Source organism: Coenobita brevimanus, chromosome 57 (genome assembly GCF_032717465.1).
Source record: "Coenobita brevimanus isolate Jiangsu-jjx chromosome 57, ASM3271746v2, whole genome shotgun sequence".
NCBI classification, from domain to species: Eukaryota; Metazoa; Arthropoda; class Malacostraca; order Decapoda; family Coenobitidae; genus Coenobita; species Coenobita brevimanus.
The window spans coordinates 39,301,531-39,322,355 of NC_137010.1; the positions used below are offsets into that span (position 1 = coordinate 39,301,531).

General features: G+C 42.2%; 1 protein-coding gene across 1 annotated transcript in view; it reads right to left on the bottom strand.

Annotated features, from left to right (window-relative positions):
- Positions 1–2,269: 2,269 nt before the first annotated feature.
- Positions 2,270–20,825, bottom strand: part of LOC145401965 (calcitonin gene-related peptide type 1 receptor-like) — a 73,341-nt gene continuing 54,785 nt past the window's right edge. The window contains exons 4-8 of the mRNA XM_080274070.1: positions 8,945–9,166; positions 8,332–8,398; positions 5,187–5,228; positions 3,844–3,936; positions 2,270–2,542 (exon numbers count right to left, since the gene is read on the bottom strand). Coding sequence (XP_080130196.1) covers positions 2,270–2,542; positions 3,844–3,936; positions 5,187–5,228; positions 8,332–8,398; positions 8,945–9,166 — 697 coding nt within the window. The remainder of the gene's footprint in view (positions 2,543–3,843; positions 3,937–5,186; positions 5,229–8,331; positions 8,399–8,944; positions 9,167–20,825) is intronic.

A 20,825-nucleotide genomic window follows, 5' to 3' on the forward strand; every position in this document is an offset into this window, starting at 1 on the left:
ATACCACCACGGTCGGGCCATGTCATGTCGGGCCAGGCCGGGTCGTGTCAGGCCGGTTGTTTTGGGTCACTCATTTCTCAGCTGAACGTAAACATCACTTCACTACGCTTGCTCGGTTCGCTCGCTGCGCTCACTCTATTGTAATAATTATTCTTTGCAGCTGATTTGTAACATTTGGCGGTGAATAATCATAATAATTATGGTAATACTAATACTAATAATAGTAATAACTTTTATTGGTAGTAAGTGGAGGCGCTCAACATCCACTCACTCTCGGGTGTCTGTCCTTTCCTTTTCATCCTTCCTTCTTTCTTTCCTTCCGCTTCTGTCGTTTTTTCATTGTTTCCTCGTCATTCTGCCTACGGGTGACTTTACATTCCCTCTTCTATCTGTCTTTCTTTCATTCTTTCCTCTTCTTTCTGCCTATGGGTGACTCTACACTGAGTGACAGGCCAAATGGTTTTCTGTACACCAGGAAACTATTTACTATACCGGGTGGTAACCATAAAACCAAATTATGGCGTCTGGTGGTTTAGTGGGTAATTACGGCACTCCAATCTGATTACGCCGGTGGAGGTTTATATCTAAGGGATGATTGGGGTTTACTGCTCACGTAATGCCAGTCAGGGATGAGTAAGGCTGGTCACTCTCATCTTAAATGTCAGGATCAACTTGCCTAGTCCCGGGCTCCTACGCTCCTCATGGGGCAACGTAGGATTGGATGACGGATGGATGGATAACTATTATTATTATTGTTATTATTATTATTATTATTAGAACTCTCCTCCTCCTCATCATCATCATTATCATCGTAACCATTATCCTTACTCTCAGAAGCTCATTCTGATCAGGCTGAGTGCGTCTACCACATTTCCCTTGAAACTTATTTTTGACACTACACACTGATAGTTTCTCTTTGTTGTGCATATCATTTGTACTCGTTCACTCCCATCGAATATTTCTGCTGCAACCACAGGGGCTGCCAAATATAATGCTTGTTCTTAACTATGTCACTCCCTTTCTCCATCACTCATTCAGAATCACTGTACATTTTTGAACAATAGGGTTCAGGCCTAACAGAAGGAGTGCTAGTAAAACAAAATTTGTAAACTAGGAGGCATTCCCTCGAGCGGGATTTCAGGCAAGGTGGGACCCCCGAGGGCTACTCCCCACCGGGGTGGTAGCCACCAAGTTTCCCACTCCAAAAATGTTAGGCACGGCCTAGTAGTAGTAGTACAAAAGATCCTTTACAAGTAAGGGAAAAATCGTCTGTTGCAGCAGGAATAAGCAAAGAACTACGTCACTGGTTTCAAGGTAGTGATCAGTTCTTGATTTCTTGCTGCCTGTAGAAGGTTTTATTCAGTTTTCCAACAAGCTCTTGGAATGAAGGGGTTAAAGCAGTCTCCATCAACCCTTCACTACAAGAGGCCTCCCCCAGCCTGCATAAAACTGTCTGGCAGTAGCAAGATTCAAAAGGCAAGTGCAGGAGGGATGTAACAGAGATGCGGAATCATATGGCGCTTCGCTAGAATGAACCATCTTGCGTACGAAAATTCACCTGGCTGCTCCTAGAGATAATCCTACGTCTAGAATTAAATATTATTTGTTCAATTAAATTAGCATTATTCTTTTTCCACCAGAATTCTCTTTTCCTCAGCTTAATTTCCACTTTTTTTTTTCTCCTCAACATCTCTCTTCAACATTAATTCGTTTTCTTTCATTATTCTGTTTGCCTCTCATTATTATCTGTTCATTTTCACTTTTCTTCTCCCATGCTTCTGTTTATCTTTGTAACTTTTTCCTCTCCTTCTCTCCAATTGGTTTTCATTTTCCCTTCTCTCCCTTCCAGCTTTCTCTTCTTTACAATCAGACTCCCTTTCTTTGCTCTTCTTATCTTTCATTCTTCGTATTCTTTCTTTCTCCTCTTTTTGTTTCTCATCCATACTCCTTTTTTCTTTTCTCCTCTCGTCATTATTTTTCCCCCTCTCTTTTATTGTTTTCAGTTTTTATTGCAGTTTTCCTTACTTACTCTTTTCCCACTACTCCGAGATCATTTCTTTTATTTCCCTCTTCTTTCTCTTGTGTTTCCTCCTCTTCTTTGACCTCTGTCTCCCTCTCCGTCTCCATCTTTTCCCTCGTGCAGGTGTCTTTCTTCGCAATCTTTCCCCCATCTTCCGGTTCCCTCAGGCTGTGCATCTCCAACACCACCTCCCCCACTTTCTCCCCCACTGCCGCGTCTCCAACATACCCCACCATCCTTTCCCCAGCTTCACCAATCCCCAATTTTCCCAGTTTCCCGTCTCCCCCCACCACCTCTACCACAACGCCCACAACCTCCCACGCGCCCCCCAGAATCCTCCTCCACCACAGTCCTGCTCTCCACCACCCCACTTCGACCCTCCGCCACTGGAGAGGTTCGGCCCCCCACACCAGTGTCCCCCTTCCCCCTCTTCCCCCACTGCACTGATAGCAGCCCCCCCTTCGGCACGGATGATGTCTTGCTGAGGCGGAGTATGCTGGAGCTGGTCTTGAACTGGGAACCCTGTGGACGAGGAGGAGAAAGTTTGCGTCATTACCATACTCAGAGCAGGATATGTCTGGGTTTTGTTGCTGTTGGTGCCTGAGGAACTGAGCTTTGTCCTACTTGAGAGAGAGAGAGAGAGAGAGAGAGAATCACATATTAGCATAGTCAGGAATAATCGCTGGTGGGCTTAGGAGACCCCCAGCACCTCTTCCTATCTAGTTCATTGCTGCATATGGCGCGTTAACTCCTTCAGCACGAAGAGATTTGTATTTTATTTTCAATAGCCACAGACAGTTTCATTCAGTTAGGAGAGACGTTTTGAAGTGACTAGACTATTATATCGTCTTGATTAATCCCATAAGAAAAACTATAATGTCTGCTGACGGCTTGAGTAAAAAAAAAAAAAATGGGATGTCCTAGGCTGAAAGGGTTAATATTTTCTAGAATATTCTTTCCATAATGTACAATAATTTTCAAAACGCAGTAGTGTAACATGGACATGAAATTGCCGAGCATGAGATTTAAGCAGCCTCCCAAGCCCACCACACCTCCCTGTGAATGTACTGATGGATTTTACGATAGACAGCAGAAACTTTCACGTTCCTCCCCCTCTCTTTTATCTCTTTCTTTGTCCTACTCTTTCTCCTACATTCCTCCCTCCATCCTTCCCTCCATTTTTCCTCTCTTCCTCTCACTCTGTTCTTCTCTCTCCCACTACTCCTCCATCTCCAGCATTCTTCCTTTCCACCCATCTTCTTCCCTTCCTCCCACCCCCGACAGTCTTCCTCCATCCCTTCCTCATTCCCCACCTTTCCATCTTCCTCAGACCTACTCTCCCTGTCCCTCACACTCCTTTACTCAGTCCCTCCTTCTCGCTCCCCTCCTTCATCATTTCTCTACCTATCTTTTTTTCTTCCATCCCTTTCCATCACTCTTTCCCCTCCATCCTTCCCTCCCTCTCTCCCTGTTCCCTCCATCCTAATCCTCTTTCATTCCTTCCCTTCAGTTCCCTCTTCCTATCTTCTCTTTTAACTTCTACCTTTCCTCCCTTCCATTCTTAGTCTTCCTTTCCCCTCCCCTCCCTCTATCAGTCCCTCTTTCTTCCATCTCTCCTTATTACTCAGTTCCTCTCGTTCTCTCCTCTTCCTCCTACATGCCTCAATACCTCCTTCATTCACTCGTCGTTTACCTTCATTTACAATCTCTCTCTCTCTCTCTCTCTCTCTTTCTTCCTCCATTTTTCTCCCCTCTTCTTACTTATTTCCTCCCCCACTCCTCCCTCCCCTTCTCCCTCTCCCTCCCTCCCTCCCCTGACTCACATTGGTGGTGAATGTGGTGACGGTGGATGAGGAGGGTCTGGGCCGCCTGTTGAACTGGTACTGTTGCCACCGCTTCCTTACCGCAGCCGTCACCTGTGTACACACATATACACGTACATACACGGGTGAAGTTGAGATATGGGTTGCTAGATGGTAAGGTGGAGGTTAGTTTGGGGTATATGCTTGTTGGGTGGGGGTTAAATAGTTGTCCGTCAGTCTTGAAGAGTTGGTAGGAGAGGTTACTGGAGTTAGAAGGCAATTGGATAGCGTTCATGGGTTGTTAAGCGCTAGTGGATGGTTACTGTGTGAGGAATGGGTTTGCTGCGTACTATTATGGGGGTTAGACGCTTGTTAGGAAGGGTTAGTCGGTTCTTACGTGGTGTTTCAGGGTGCTAGGTATGTTAGAAAATTACCAAATGATGACAGATGGAGTTACTTGAGGATGGGTTGAATGTGGCTGCAGCGTTACCCTTTCTCAACAGGGCTTACAAGACAGCATTTTATTCTGCTTAGAGAAAAATTGACAATAATATTCAAGGCGCTGTGAGGGGGGTGCACGAATATGTACTATTATATTTAGAAATCAGAGATGCACGCAGAATATATGCAGTTACCGCAGAAACAAAACCCCAACATCTGCGTGGGTGGTTGGGTGGGTGGGGTTGAGGCGGGAGGAAGGGGAGAGAGCGGGAGGGGACAGGGGATGATCCTAAATGTTGCCCACCAGTTCATGTAGTGAAGGAATCCACACTCTTTGATTTCCTTTCATTTATTAATCAGACATGAATGGATGCTTTGGAAGTTTGAGGTAATGCACTCTCTCTCTCTCTCTCTCTCTGTATCTATCTATCTATCTATATCTATCTTTCTATCTATCACTCTATCAGTCTATCTATGTGTATGTATATCGTCATGCTAACTTTCATCGTATTATTATCGCATTTTTTAAACGGGGTGGGTAGGGTACAGATACAGGAGCAAGGAGAAGCACAAACCTTAAAGACTCACCACCAGACTGCTAAGCAACTTTACCCTACACTTCAATTCATACAACCCCTCTCCTTCTCTACCAACCCCTCTCCTTCTCTACCAACCCCCTCTCCTTCTCTACCAAAAGTGCCGCTGCAGTTCGATGATATAATACTTATTATATTCATGTTGTCTCCAAACACTTTTATTCAACCTGAGGAAGGTCTTTCACACAGAAGGGATTCATGAAAACTATTTAGAGCTGTCTTATTCTCAAATGTCTCTGTTAAGCGGAATAAAACAGCCTCGAGGGAGCAAGAATAAAAAGTAAAAAAAACACATCATTCGACTGAAAGCGTTGTGAGCAAACTGACCTCGCCATTGCAGAAGCAGAAGAGCAGAGCCACGCAGAACCCCTGGGGAAGAAGACATCTTAGTATTAATGCATAACGACTGCACAAGGGTCATCAAGGCAGACAGTGAATTTTTGCCGTCACAATCTCTCCATACTAGGACAAGCAAGAGTTGATTATACATCCTGGTTGTGCTGACCATTACACCACCGGTTCCCTCATAGGTGTTAGTGCTATGATGGGAACTGTTAACACCTTCTTTATTCTTGGTGCTATCGGAGGATTTTATTCAACTTACAAAGGGCCGTCATAGTGAAAGTGATAATGAAAGCTATATCTAACCCCTCCTAGTTGTAAAAATTGCCCCTAAGCTGAAAAAATCGTCTGGGGATAACACAAACAATATATAACTAGGCTGAATGGGTTAACATTTCCATCGTCGTCAGAGATTAAATATACAATCTTTAGTTTTACTTCGCTGAGTAATCCTTTGTGGCGGCGGACATTTTTTTTTTTTCTTTTCTCGGTGAGAGATTTCTAGTAGGAGAGAGGTTATTGCAGTCTGTATCTAATCCTTACATTTCCGGAGCCTTCTCTTCATCTCAGTGAAATTGGTAAGTCAGTAAATCAACGAAAAAAGCCTAAACCTTAGCAGATTGCAACATATATATATATATATATATATATATATATATATATATATATATATATTTAATTCAGGGGCACTTACAGAACAGCTTATAAACAATGCACCTAAATCTACCTGTGGGCAATGTGCCTAATTTGCATAAAACCAGTATGGCCGCTAAGTTTGACGGACTTATTTTAGTGACCAAACAACATCGAAATAAGAACCTGGGGTGATTTATACGCATGAAATGCGGTTTTTGGGCATGAGAAACCTATTTTGAGAAGATGCATTGATTAGTTAACATGGACTTGCAAAAGTTCAAGATGGTAGCCACAGTGCTCAGTTGTAGCTCACATTTTTTGTGTGTGCAGTAGGTGTGCTGGTGTGCTGACAATACTTGAACATTTTAAATTCTTTACACGCCTGGGTCATCCAACAAATAAAATGAATTTCTTTCCCCTTAATTACAAAATGCGCCTGGTCAGTGACGGCCGTGCCTTATATGCAGGTGTTCCAATCTTAAAGGAGACTGGAGGTTTTCCTACTATCTAAACTACTCTTAGGGGTTTAGGTCGTTTTGTTAGATCATAATGATAAGACTACAGCGGGTGCCTAGCTTCGGGCCCTTACACCTCGAAGAGATGATATTTCATAGTTATTCTTCTCACACAATCTAGTTTCTTGGCTGCAGGAGACCATTGACAATGCTGGTGATAACCATATTACCAACAAAGAGAAGACTGGTGGACTAGTGGGTTAGGACGCTCCAACCAGATGTGGAGGATAAGGGGTTCAGTTCGAGGTGTTGTGAATTTATTGTTCACATAATGCCACAGAAGTTAGAGCAAGTGGCTATTCTTGACCAACATGTTTGGACTGAGTAGCTTTGCCTCAGACCTTCCACTCCTGATCACCGATGATGGATAAATGTGTGTATTGTAAAACCAATCTTCCTGGACAATGAACGAGCTGTTAAAGTGCCTCAAACAACGTGCACGTACCGTATGGATTTCCCGATATAAATAAGATGACAAAAGACTGTTATGGTGATATGATGCTGTTTACACAGATTGCTGGAATGCATAACGTTGCACCTCCATTGAAACCGTCAGCACCGTAATGTCTTTCACACTTTATTTCTGCACCTGTCAGATGGTTTTATTTACTGCAAGACGAGTCTCAAAGATTAGCCATTTCCATCACACCATTCAGCACCAGGATGTCCCATATACTCGTGTTCTGTTCTTATTATGGTCAGTTTATTTCATTCAGCTTAAGAAAGACCTCTAGTGGTGAACCAGAGTCATCTCCACTGATCCCATCAGTATGAGGACGTCACGTGTGCTTCTGTCTTGCTACAACCACACATTTTATATCCAGTGTAGGAGTGACGCCTGGATATGAATGGTCAGAAATATTCTCCATTATCTCCATCCATGGCGGGGTGGCTGCTGACGATTTTTTCCGGTTTAAGAGAGAGCTGTGGCAGTACATCGGTAAATAAGTAAACCCATTTGTGTGTCCTGATCCACTTGTCCTAACCCGCTTGTCTATCCTAACTGTGAGAGGTGGTGGCCAAGTGGTTAGAGAAGTCGTGAGCTGTTTCAAATGACACGAATCCAATCCCAGGTTAGAGCAGGGAACAGACTGGCGAACTGAATTTCGTTAGAGGAGAATTTACTGATCCTTCAACAAGACTCATCATGTCACAAAAAGAACCTCACTAATATCAATACAGACGTTCTATGTGACAGCTCAAGCAAATATTCTATTGGGTATTACTCGTAGTGCCAAACTAGTAGCATGCGAAGGTGTGTGACATATAGGAGTACTGCTGTGCCTCAGTAAATGAGCTGCTAAGCCAATTTTAAGAGTCGGACACATGAAGACATTCCTTTTCCTGATCCAACCGTTGTCCTAATCCACTTGCTGTCCTAATCCACCAGTTGCCCCATTCCACCTGTTGCCCTAATCCACCTGTCTGTCCTAATCCCCTTCTGTCCTCATCTACCTGCTTTTGTCCTTATTCGCCTGTATGTCCACATCCACCTGTCCTAACCTACCTGTCTGTTGCTATCTGTCTATTAATCCACTCTTCTCTCCTATTCCACCTATCCATCCTAATTTGCTTATTCTCCTACCTTGCTGTCCTTACCTATCCACTGTCCTATTCGGTAGGAAAAGGCTACTCCGATGTGCCCTGATCAGAAGTTAATCTACCTTTCTGTTCTAAGCTACCAGTTTCCTAATTCACCTTTCTGTCTTCATCTTCCTCTTAATTAGAAGTAGCTCCACATGTGTGACCCCGGGTCATATGCTAAGTGGTTATGAAGATTCCCAAACACCTCTTCCTTGGCCATTTATTTTACATATTACACTCTCACAATCTTGTTAATATTTTTTATAACAAGTATGAACATTATTTACATCAAAATAAAAGACGGGGATACTGAAGTGCTCAAGGTGTAATATACAGACTGAATCGCCACTGAAGAGGTGTTAGGTAGTCTTCAACGCCCTAATTAGCTAACACACCTGGAAGGACGACACAACGGCTGAAACCACGTGGTACACCTGTTCGCCCCTCGACCCGTGCACAGGCCTGTGGGCAGAGAGATAGAGTGTAACTACGCGGTGGGAAGGGTGTAGGGAAGGTGTAAATGGGTGTAGGTGATGGTGTAGGGAAGCTGTAGGTGGATGTGGGAGACGTAGCGAAAAGTGGGTGTAGGTGGGTGATGGAATGGTGTAGGTGGGTGAAGCGAACGTGTAGTGAATGTAAGTGAGGTGTCGGTGAGTTTAAGTGGGTGTAAATGGGTGGAGGTGGGAGTCGGGGGAATGTATATGAGTGTAGATGAGGGTAAGTGGGTGTAAGACACTCTCTCTCTCTCTCTCTCTCTCTCTCTCTCTCTCTCTTTCACCTTTCCCTTTGAATCATTCTCCGTCTTTCCTTGTTTTCCAACTCACGTGAATGACCTAAGTACAAAGTTAAAACCCAGTAGAGGTAAACAGTATCAATATTGCCCTCACAGCTTTAACAATCTCTCTCTCTCTCTCTCTCTCTCTCTCTCTCTCTCTCTCTCTCTCTCTCTGTATGTATGTCACCCTACCTCATCCATCTCGCATTTTCTTTCCTTCTCCCTCCACTCACCTGAATGGCATAAGTACATAGTGTAGGCCGAGGAGAGGTATGAGTATCAGTGTCGCCCTCACAGCCTTCCTGGTGCCTTTGCTGGCAGCCTCTACATGGTTGGCCCGCAGCTTGGTGACGAGGACCCTCACGATGTTGATGAGGAACACCAGGTTGGCCAGGATGGATAGACAGACGGGCGTGGACAGAATCAGCATGTAATGGGACTCATCTATCCAGCAGCTGTTGCAGGGACGCACGGATGGAAGCAAGGTAATGTTCTGCGGTTGGTACTCTTAGGAATTATGCTCAGGGCGTCTGGGGGGAAATTCCTACAGCTAAGTGTTTTGATTAGTATGTCGATTTACTGTTTCTTCGTTACTGATGCATTAGAGAGTTTTTATAGGCTAACATCGGATGGCAATGTTGTGTGAAATTTTGGCACCAAATGTTTGATCTGAAAAATGGAAAGAGAAACTGGATACAAAAAAATGAGTGTGGACAGGATGAACAAGCAGCGGGATTCCTGTACCATCAGCTGTTGGAATGGACGGATGGATAGGTGGGGGACTCCAGTGACTCACTCGGCTGACTACCTACATGTGACGTCACCTGGAATAGAAGGCTACAGGTACCCCGACCATGAGTGGATCAGTAGGTACAGTATTAATAGTATCAATAGTAATACTCCAGCTCCTATGACTTACAGCTGAACAAAATCGTCTGTGGGTACCTGGAATAAATTATTAGAGAAAACGAGGCCATGAGAAGGTTAATGGACTATTTTGGCTGTATCTGAAGAAAAGGAAAACACTGGATTGAATAATAAATGTGGATAGGACGAGTATGAAAAAAATAAAAAACTGATTCGAAAAATAGTTGTGGACAGGACCAGTATGCATTATGGCTGTCCAGCAGCTATTGGGATAGGCGGATGGATGGTGGAAGGAAGGTATATTTCATCATCATCATTAACTTAATCATTCAATTTCTTCCCTTCCATCACGAACCTACGAGCTGGGGGCTAGGGTGGCCAGCCTGACTAGCCTCTGAGTGGCATTATATTAGCAATAAACTCCAAGCATCCCTCGCATATAAAACCATCGAGGCTCACTCCGGTTGGAGTGCTTTTACCCACTAAGCCATCAGACGTCACTTGATTGTATGGTTGCCACCCAATGTAGCAAATGGTTTCCTGGTTATAGGAAACCATTTGGTTTGTCACTCAGTGCATAGTCACCTGAAGGCACCGCTACATCGAGTGAGTGAATGGTGGTCGGTCTCATCTGCCACATAGGGAAGTATTTAACGGACTGTAAAAGAAGTGTATGAAAACATGGAACGAAAAGTTGGACTGCCACGCAAATGTGGATGGGGCCAACATGTAATGGTAGTCATTAGTTCAAGTGTGAGGATGGAGAGACAAACAGAAGGGAGTGCATTATACCCTTCTCACTGCCGGTATTACTCTCATCTGTTACACTCATTTTGTTGATTACGTGACAGTGAAAGTGTTAATCGAGAACCGTTTCCGTAATTTCTTTCTGCTGAGAACTGAGTAATCGAGAGTGAGTTCCGTCTGTTCCTCCTCTGCCTGCAACCCTCGGGCGCCACTGTACATTACATCCACAACAATCCGTCCACTTTAATTCGACCCAAAATTGCCATCTCTCAACTTTGACTACTGAACTGTAACATGAGATTTACACAGGAATACAACGCTTGCCACGAAGATATGCTATGAAAAAATGTAGGGTCGTAGTATTGTCTAATTCTGCCAGAGCTCTAGGAAATAAGAGGAAGTGGACGAACTATAACTATGGCTCTGCCTCAAATGAGAACATGACGCTTCACCACACACACACACACACACACACACACACACACACACACACACACTTAGGAACCATGAATGAGGCAGAGAAGTTTCCTGAGGTTTGGGTTTGGATGCTTGAATAAGCATGATTGTAATGATGGGAAGATCTGTGAGACAGGTAATGTGTTTTATGAAAGAAAACTAGATGGTATGGATATGTCTGAAACAAGCTGAAAGGAACAGAAGAGCCAGCTGGAAGCACAGGGAGAAAGTTTAGGGTGAATGAAAGAATAATGGAAGGAAGGAATAGCAATACATTTAAGAGAGAAAATGTGGAACTGCGAATGAGTGATAGACGCAGGTAGTGGTCATGTGATTAGAGAAGTGATCTGCTGCCTAAAATGAAGAGAGTTCTGTCCCATGCTGGGCAGGGAATGGTCGGATGATTTGATATTGCCTAAAATGACTATATTCATACTCTATTTAGGCCCACTGATATGCCCTAATAACACCCCACTAATAACATCACACTAATCCTGAAAGAGACCGCTGTAGCATGTATTAGCGCCGAAGTGGTGACATGTGAAGGTGTATGACATACAGGACTGTTGAGCCTCAGGGAATATATTGTGGGTCTATGGCCAGAGTCTTACATACAAAATCGTCATTGAGAGCATATTGAGTATCTGAGGAGAGTGCATAGGAGAGAAGGAGTTTGGGAATACTTTGGTGGGAATACTTTGGTGATTGTGCGGGGAGTTTGGGGAGAGGAAGAGGGAAGTGGTGCTGGGGGATTTTTTTTTTTTTTTAATGCAAGGAAGAAGGAACCACAGGCCAGAAGCCAGCAAGAGTGTTCCTTAAACACACACACACACACACACACACACACACACACACACACACACACACACACACACAAATCAAGATCTGTTCATTTCGAGATGCCTGGACACAATGCCTTTGAAAGACTGGAGGTCATAAGCAGTAGGATATACAGACAAAGGAAGTCTGTTGCAGAGCTGACCTGTTGCATACATGAAGGACTGCATTAGAAAGCAGGACAGAAAAGGCATGAGGGTTTGTTGCTAGACGAGTGTTACGCACCCGCCATAGTGGTGGAGAAATGCAAGCAGACAGTTCAGAGGAGCAGTAACCATTGAAGCAGCGGTAGAAATGAGATGAAGATGCAGCAGTGCGGCGAAGAGAATGAGACTGAAGGGAACCAGTAAGAGGACGAGAGCTAATGAGACGAAAAGCCTTTGACTCCACCTTGGTAATTTGTATGTGGGAAACCTCCCCGCACATGAGAGTTACAACCTACACGAGAGGTGGGGAGGGGAATAAAGCCCATGTATAAAGTCAACAAGTGTGCAGGGGTAAAGAAGTGACGGAGTCAGCTTACCACATCTAATTTCTTGGAAGCAGATTTTACGAGATAGGTAATATCATTTTTCCAAGATAAATGCCAAAAGAATGAAACCCCAAATATGTTTAAGGATGATGCGGGAATGAGTTGGATATTGTTAAAAAGTAGAGGATACTCCTGCGGAAGATATTGACGAGTTGGAAGATATACGAAGTGAGTTTTTGATACATTAAAAACAAGATTACTTTTACCCCAGTCAGAGATACAAGCCAAGTCAGACATTAGGTGTGCCATAGACTCATCCCTTGTTTGTTGAAGTAACTGCTGAGATGGACGCTGCGAGAAGAGTATGGAAAGGGAAAGTTATCAGCGTATGAACTGAACTGAATGCAAAGGGAGGAGATAAATGTACAAGAAGGAATAAAAGAGAAACATGGAATGCCTGGAGTAAATGAGATTGAGGAACTGCATGTCGAGCTGTGTTCGAAAAGAGTGTTGAAGATTAAAAACACATGGTTTACGAAAACGTATATGCATGAGTATACGCGAGTGAATGGAGTGGATGGACAATGGCACTGATGCACATAGTGTTGGTGGACAGCCTTGTGAAAGGCAGGTCGTTTGATGTGACCGTTTTTAGGATTGCATCAGGAGGGATGTTTAATTACTTTTTTTACTGGTGTGGTGGGCAAAATGTGTAGTGGTTTTGGCAGAAAAAGGAAGAGGATGAGTGTGAAGGAAGTGGTGAAAGTGAGTGAACTTCGAAGGAGATGAAAGTGTTGACATATCTGGAAAGAGTAAGAAAAAAAAATGATTAAGCATGAGAGACGCTGGACAGGGATGAAAAAGAACATTTTAAAAAGTTCAGAGAAATTTTGCAACAAACAGTAATACTGAAGCTGGAGGGGTATAAGTCTACTGTAGATGCCAGGTAAATGGCAAAGGACTGTGATGATCATATGGGAACTACAATTTACACAACACATCGCAAAGGAGGAAGAGGGACTTTTTCGCAGGGCGCTCTGTGTGTGTGTGTGTGTGTGTGTGTGTGTGTGTGTGTGTGTGTGTGTGTGTGTGTAATTCACCTGGTCGGTCAGGATCACTTGATGGTCGTGATCGTCAGCTTTTACCCTCCCGGAAGGGAGCTGAAAGCTCGTGTAGTCTGATCTAAGGGCAAGGCTGTGACCTTCACACACGCACACACCCGTCCTCTTGCTCAAGGGGGACAGTAACCACCCACTTCGTCAGTGAAACTTTTCGCAACCTGAGCAAGGCGCGAACTCCCTTCCACCAGTTGGCAAGCGGGAACGTTACCACTGCACCAGCGAGCGGTGTGTGTGTGTGTGTGTGTGTGTGTGTGTGTGTGTGTGTGTGTGTGTGTGTGTGTGTGTGCAATTATTTGCTTGGGGAGTGCGTGAAAAGTAAACAGAGAAAGTGAGGGATTTGCACGTAGGTTTTATAGACCCAAAGACGGCATGTGAGAAAGGAGATAGGGATACTTTATAGCAAGCGATACAGATGTAATGTATGGGGTGGGAATGATATCTTTAAGCACTATACAATGAAAAATTTACGAAATGATTAGGGCAGGTGTGTAAGTGGAAGTGAAAGAGAATGACTGGTCTGTCATAAAATGACTAAATGTCATAAAAGACTTTGTGGTTCCTTTTGGTTGAGATATATATATATTAGACTTATGGACGATCGGTGTTTATATCTTGGAGTAGCTTCCCATTTGTCATGTAGTGACAGGAGAGGTAAAGAATAGTATGGGACTATTTTTATTTGTCTTGGAAATACTAACAAGTCTCTCACACGGAGTGGAGTGTAGAGTCCAGTCCCGCTAGCTAGCTATCTGTCTCTCTCTCTCTGTCTCTCCCTCTCAAGTTGCCAAGCCCTTCCTTTTTCTGACCTGCCTGTTCTAAGGCTTGTCTCCTTCTCGACCTGCCTGTTCTGTGGCTAACCTCCCTCTGAGCTCTCTTTCCTAAATTCTGGTGTAGCAGGGGTGTGTCACGCGTGTTCCTTGTGAGTGGAAAGTTCTAGCAGCCTGTGTGTGAGTATGTGTGTATGTGTGTGTATGGTCACTAGGCGCTTTGTTCACCGATGGACTGCTGACAAGTAACTGCATCATCTCCTTACTGGCTGCTTCGTAATCTGTCGTCAGCTTTTCTCAGTGTAATTTGCAAGCTCATTTCCTATTCCCAGGCTCGCATAGAGCTGTCTATCTATCTACTTATCTATCTATCTATTATGATTTGTAATTATAATATATTGCTCGGTCACGCGAAAATGGCGTACCATCGACAGTTAATAGTCATAATATATTAATATATATTATATACACATTATAATGAACTTATAAGCTAATTAAGTGAAATACATAATATTGTAAAAGTAACATAATTGTATGAATATTGTATACATATAATATTTATAGTAAATAGTGATTATTCAGTAATATTACATTTTAAACAAGTTGTATACATATTTGAATAAATGCAATGGTTGTTGTATAACACTTTGTAAGACGTGCATGTACAACAGACGTACGCATATAATTGTGCAATGGTAATACTGCTAGGTTATACATTACATAGAGTTATCACTTTAGTAATGTCTAATATTTCACCTAACTTGTATGATGATACTGGTAATACAGAATTGTGCTATAATTGTATGACTTATATTGTGTTAATGCATAATTGTGTTGGCCTTATATAAGTGTCTTGGCCTTATAATAGTAGTTAAAGTTACATAAAAGTTACATCTTGTTAATGCAACTGTTAATTGGCAAAGTGTAACATAATGCAATCGTTTGTCGTTACATAATTGTTACATATCGTTTGTAGTTACATTATTGTAGTTAAAGTTACATAAAAGTTACATCTTGTTAATGCAACTGTCACAGAAATGGTACATATTGTTTGTAGTATTGTTTGTAGTTACATAATTGTAGTTAAAGTTACATAAAAGTTACATCTTGTTAATGCAACTGTCACAGAAATGGTACCTATTGTTTGTAGTTACATAATTGTAGCAATTGTAACATAATGTAATCGTTTGTCGTTACACTTGCTACAATTATGTATATATATATATATATATATATATATATATATATATATATATATATATATATTAGACTTATGGACGAGCGGTGTTTATATCTTGGAGTAGCTTCCCATTTGTCATGTAGTGACAGGAGAGGTAAAGAATAGTATGGGACTATTCTTATTTGTCTTGGAAATATTAACAAGTCTCTCACACGGAGCGGAGTATAGAGTCCAGTCCCGCTAGTTATCTCTCTGTCTCTCTCTCTGTCTCTCCCTCACAAGTTGCCAAGCCCTTCCTTTTTCTGACCTGCCTGTTCTAAGGCTTGTCTCCTTCTCGACCTGCCTGTTCTGTGGCTAACCTCCCTCTGAGCTCTCTTTCCTAAATTCTGGTGTAGCAGGGGTGTGTCACGCGTGTTCCTTGTGAGTGGAAAGTTCTAGCAGCCTGTGTGTGAGTATGTGTGTATGTGTGTGTATGGTCACTAGGCGCTTTGTTCACCGATGGACTGCTGACAAGTAACTGCATCATCTCCTTACTGGCTGCTTCGTAATCTGTCGTCAGCTTTTCTCAGTGTAATTTGCAAGCTCATTTCCTATTCCCAGGCTCGCATAGAGCTGTCTATCTATCTATTTATCTATCTATCTATTATGATTTGTAATTATAATAGGTCAAGGTAGAGGTGGGGTTGTGTTAAGGATGTCATGTCTTCAAGGATGTTCAGTCTATAATGGATAAGCCGACCAGGAAGGCAGATGTAATATTACTAAAGAAAGGGGGAAGATCAAGGGATGTATGGAAAGAATGAGACTGGGATGTAATGCACTTATTTTTTGCAGATGATAATATAGCACTGGTCACAGACTCAGAAGGCAAAATTCAACAGGAAGTATCTGAGTTTAGGGGAGTTGTGAGTGAAGGAAACTGTCTGTGAGTGTGAGAAATGGCAATGTGATGCGATGTGGTAGGGAAAGAGAGCACACTAGCAACATTGAAAAATGAATGATAGGAAAATTTTGATAGAAATTAACTGTTTGAAGTACTTATAAGTGGACATAGCACTAGACAGAACTAACGAACCTAAAGTAATCGATCCATCCATTCATCATCCAATCCTACGTTGCCCCATGAGGAGCGTAGGAGCCCGGGGCTAGGCAGTTGGTCCTGACATTTAAGATGAGAGTGACCAACCTCACTCATCCCTGAGTGGCATTACGTGAGCAATAGACCCCAACCACCGGCTCAATCCGACTGGAGCACATTAATTACCCACTAAACCACCAGGCGCCAAAATTTGGTTATATGGTTACCACCCAGCGTAGTAAATGGTTTCCTGGTGTACAGGAAACAATTTGGCTTGTCACTCAGTGTAGAGTCACCCACAGGCAGAAGGATGAGGAAAGAATGAAGGAATGAAAGACAGAAGAGGGAGTGTAAAGTCACCCGTAGGCAGAAAGACGAGGAAAGACTGAAGGAAAGAAAGACAGAAGAAGATGGAAGGAAAGAAGGATGGAGAGGAAAGGGCAGACACCCGAGAGCAGCACTACATTGAATGAGTGGATGGTGAGCGCCCCCACCTACCCTAAAGTAATTCACAGGATAATAGAAGGATAAAAAATCAAAGGCATTGACGAACGTGTGGGAAGCAAGACCAATATCAATAAAGGTGAATATTCATACTTACAAAAACTAGTGGTGCCAACTGTGCTGTAACAATGCACGACGTGGAAGTGCTGGGAATGAAGTGCCAAAGACCTTGTCATGTGGGATGAGGTATTCGGACTGAGTGAAATAATGATCTAGTAAAAGAAAGGTGTGGAAGTAGACGCAGTATGAAGGAATGGACTGCACAGATGTGATATGGTCATGAGACGGGAATGGGTGACAAAAGCTTGGGAAGAAATATATCGACTGAAAACAAAGTAATTGAGAGGAAAGGATACCAGATGCAAAATGACAACCAAAATAATAAGCAGTTTCTTCTTCTCATTATTGTTATTATATATTATTATTATTATTATTATTATTATTATTATTATTATTATTATTTTTCTTACCTTGGTGGTAGCTTTTGCTTAACTGGAGACCGACATCGAAGGAGTTTCATTAGAGTATGTTTTCTCGAGATCGCAGAGCCTAAGCAATAAAATTTTGGCCACTAGTGTTCACGATGACGAATGTGTGCTCAAGGGGCGCTTTTAGTAGTAAATGATGATTTTTTTTTTCTTTTTTGTCAGTCCCGACTCTCATTACCAGGGCCACTTGAAACTGAATCCTTCGAGGAAAAATTATAAAAATTGTTGTGGTATACAAAGAAAACAAAAATACTACATTTTATGCTTCATTCCCAGAGTCAAAAATGAGCATAAAAAATTCCTCAGGGAATCGGTGTGGCTACAAAACCTAAATAAAAAATTAAGCAAATGAAATACTCATATTGTTGAAATAGTCTACTCCAGCTAAGGCCAGACGGTTTCACGCAGCTGAGATTGCATCATGGCAGCAATGCAGTACAAATACTGTCACCATCAACCCCCTCACAGTCGAAGCAACACTGATAATCTAATCCAATACGCCAGTCGACTTTATCCAGCCGAATGTGAATCAGCATCACCTTGGAGTGTCAACAGTGTCACCATTAGCTCTCACTTGGTCGGAAAAACTCTATCATTGTATTCCAGTTGATGACAAACGACTGTATGCACATGGCAACAAGTCATAAAACTGTCTTAAACAATTAAGGTACATCACTTTCCACCAAAATCCTTAATCTGAAAACTCTTGTCATTTGTAATTTGTGTGTCACACCAGTAAAAGCAAAATAACCAGCATAACCTTTTGACTGCCGTGGCTTCTGTCGTATGAACACTTGAATTGCATCATCTGAGGTGAAACCCTTGTCAGATCAGGTGTTCTTGCGCCACTTTCTCAGCAGTTTGTTTCGTACACTAAACCTTACTACTTTTCACCTCGCCCGTACGGAGTCCGACAAGGTATTGTTTATGGTCGAGTTTGTTGGTTTGTTTGTTTCTCTGTTTGTTAGCAACACTGCGGAAAAACGGCTGAATTAAATTACATGAAACTTTCAGGTGTGAGCACATGTCCCCAAAGAAAGTGATTAAATTTTTGAGGTAATCGAGTTACCCTGAAAAGTCAAAATCAAGGTCACGAATTTTCCGAGCGCTATAACTTGAAAACGGTTGAAAACAGAGATTTTTACTATTAGGAACATACAGGAACTCATAATAGGAGCTTTCATTTGACATCAAGACCTTTGACCTTGAATGAGCTTGAAGGGTCAAATTCAAGGTCACCGATATTCAGGGGGCTACAACTCGAAAATGGTTGAAGATAGAGATATTTACTACTATCAGTATATAGGAAATCCCATATGGATTTTGTATTGGTACCTTGGCCTTTGACCGTATGTGACCCTGAATGGTCAAATTCAGGGCCACGGATATTCAGGGGGGTATAACTCGAAACTCGTTGAACATGTATTTATTATTACCAAGATGTAGGAAATCCCATATAGGCTTTCATTTGGCACCATGACCTTTAGCCTTGAGTGACCTTGAAAGACCAAATGCAAGATCACGGATTTTCAGAGGGCGTAACTTGAAAACTTTTGCTCCATTACCTTAGATTTTAATCCATTAACTCCCAGGATTCCCGTGTGAGGGATTAAGCTGGAAGTGTATCAAGCATACTGCCCTCCGCCTATTGGCTCATAGTCGCGAAGCTCACAGGTCCCATCCCCGGGGTTCCCTCCTTTATTAACTGTTGAAAATGCCCAGTTCCGTCTTATATTGAGGACGCTGGGCGCAAATGGTTTGATTGTGCGCTGACACTAAATGGCAGAAACAAGTCAGTATTCAATAGCAATAAAATAACTGCTGTCGGGCGAGGTTTGATGTGCCTGGCACCACTTGTTTTTTCATACATGTTCTTGCAGTACTGACAAAGTGTGTATTAATAACATTCAAGGTAATACTGGCCCCTCCAGTACGATGGAGTCTTATTAATTTTATTATTGCTGTCTGCAGATGAATATACTATGCTTAGGAGACAGTTTTCAAACTGGAGGGGTTAAACATAGCCTTCACTAAGTCCTTCGTTCTTAAGCTGGATGAAATCGCCTGAAGGTCCTACGAATTAACTAAAATAAGACTTCATCACAATGAAAAAGCAAACAGGCCACATGCGAAATGGCAAGGTGAGGAGGAAGTGCTGGCGACATTACAGCCCCTGATGCTGGTCTCGGTATACAGACTTACTCTTTGGCTGTAATGGACGCGGTTGGGTATTTTGTTCAGGCTAAATTCAAACCCTTTCACTCAGCTGAGGCAATATCTGGCTGGCCAAAGGTTAATCGATATTTTATTCAACATTGTTATTACTGTAGTATAATTTCCCTCAGCTGAAGAAAAAGCCCAGGGAAAACGATAGGATTAAGTGGGTGCGTGGCAGTGAAAGCTGAATAATAATAATAATAATAATAATTATTATTATTATTATTATTATTATTATTATTATTATTATTATTATATTAATAATAATAATACTGTAATAAATAAATAAATAAATAAATATTAATAATATTGAATAATAAGAATAAGAATAAGAATAAGAATAAATAATAGTAATAATAATAATAATAATAATAATAATAATATTAATAATAACGTGACGATGACGATGATGAAGAACAGAAGAATGAGGAAGAAGAGGTGAAGGGGGAGGAGGAGAATGGTTTAATTACCGCCTATGGGCTGCACGAGGGTCTTTAAGACAGACAATCATTTTTCGCTAGGCTGCAGTTTTCGCTTAGAACACCACCTGCAACAGTCGGTGTAACACCCAGGTCCATCTGTTATGCTGTGTGATGACCAGAAAGAAACAAATCTTATCCAACAGTCTGACCAGTCCAGGTTTGGATCTCAGTCATAGTCAAGGAGGAAATCGAACTTTGGCTTCTGCATTTGCGAGCTGGATATGTTGATTAATAACACCATCGGCTGCCCCTCACCACAGGGATTATCAACACAGTGTTAACCTTTTCATGTCGCCTCAAATTCAGTCATATTCTGGCCAACATCAAACGACTTTATTCAGTGGAGGGTCAGCAATGGCATCTTTAGAGTGTTAATACTGTGTCCGTTAACTGTATCATGGTCGTGTCAGCCACATTAAAAACCTAAATATGACCAGATGGCTTTAGTCAACTGAACGTGGATTTCAGGGGCCTAAAGATTATACTGTAGCTTCTTCAGTACGGTGATGTGTTCATGTACATTATCCTTCCCTCTGCAGATGGTTGTATTCAGTCAAGCATTGCCCCTCGCAGTGAAGGGGTTAACTAAGATGGGATATAACTTTTCCACATTTACAATATCTCCATATCTGATAGCAAGAACAAAACAGGAGACATGAAGGGGTTCAGTTTTAACAATGTGTACTTCACGCTTCTGAAAAAAATAATCTTGTGTTAGTGTGAAGTAGCTATGGAATCCGTTCGTAGTAAGGAAACTGTTAAATCTTTGAATTACATATCTTATGGTATTGCCACCTCCAAGCGATTTTATTCAGTCTAGGAAAGACTTCCCATATTTAAGGGATTAATGAAGACTATAGGTAACCCACACAGTTCGAGAAGTCTCTCCTAAGCTAAA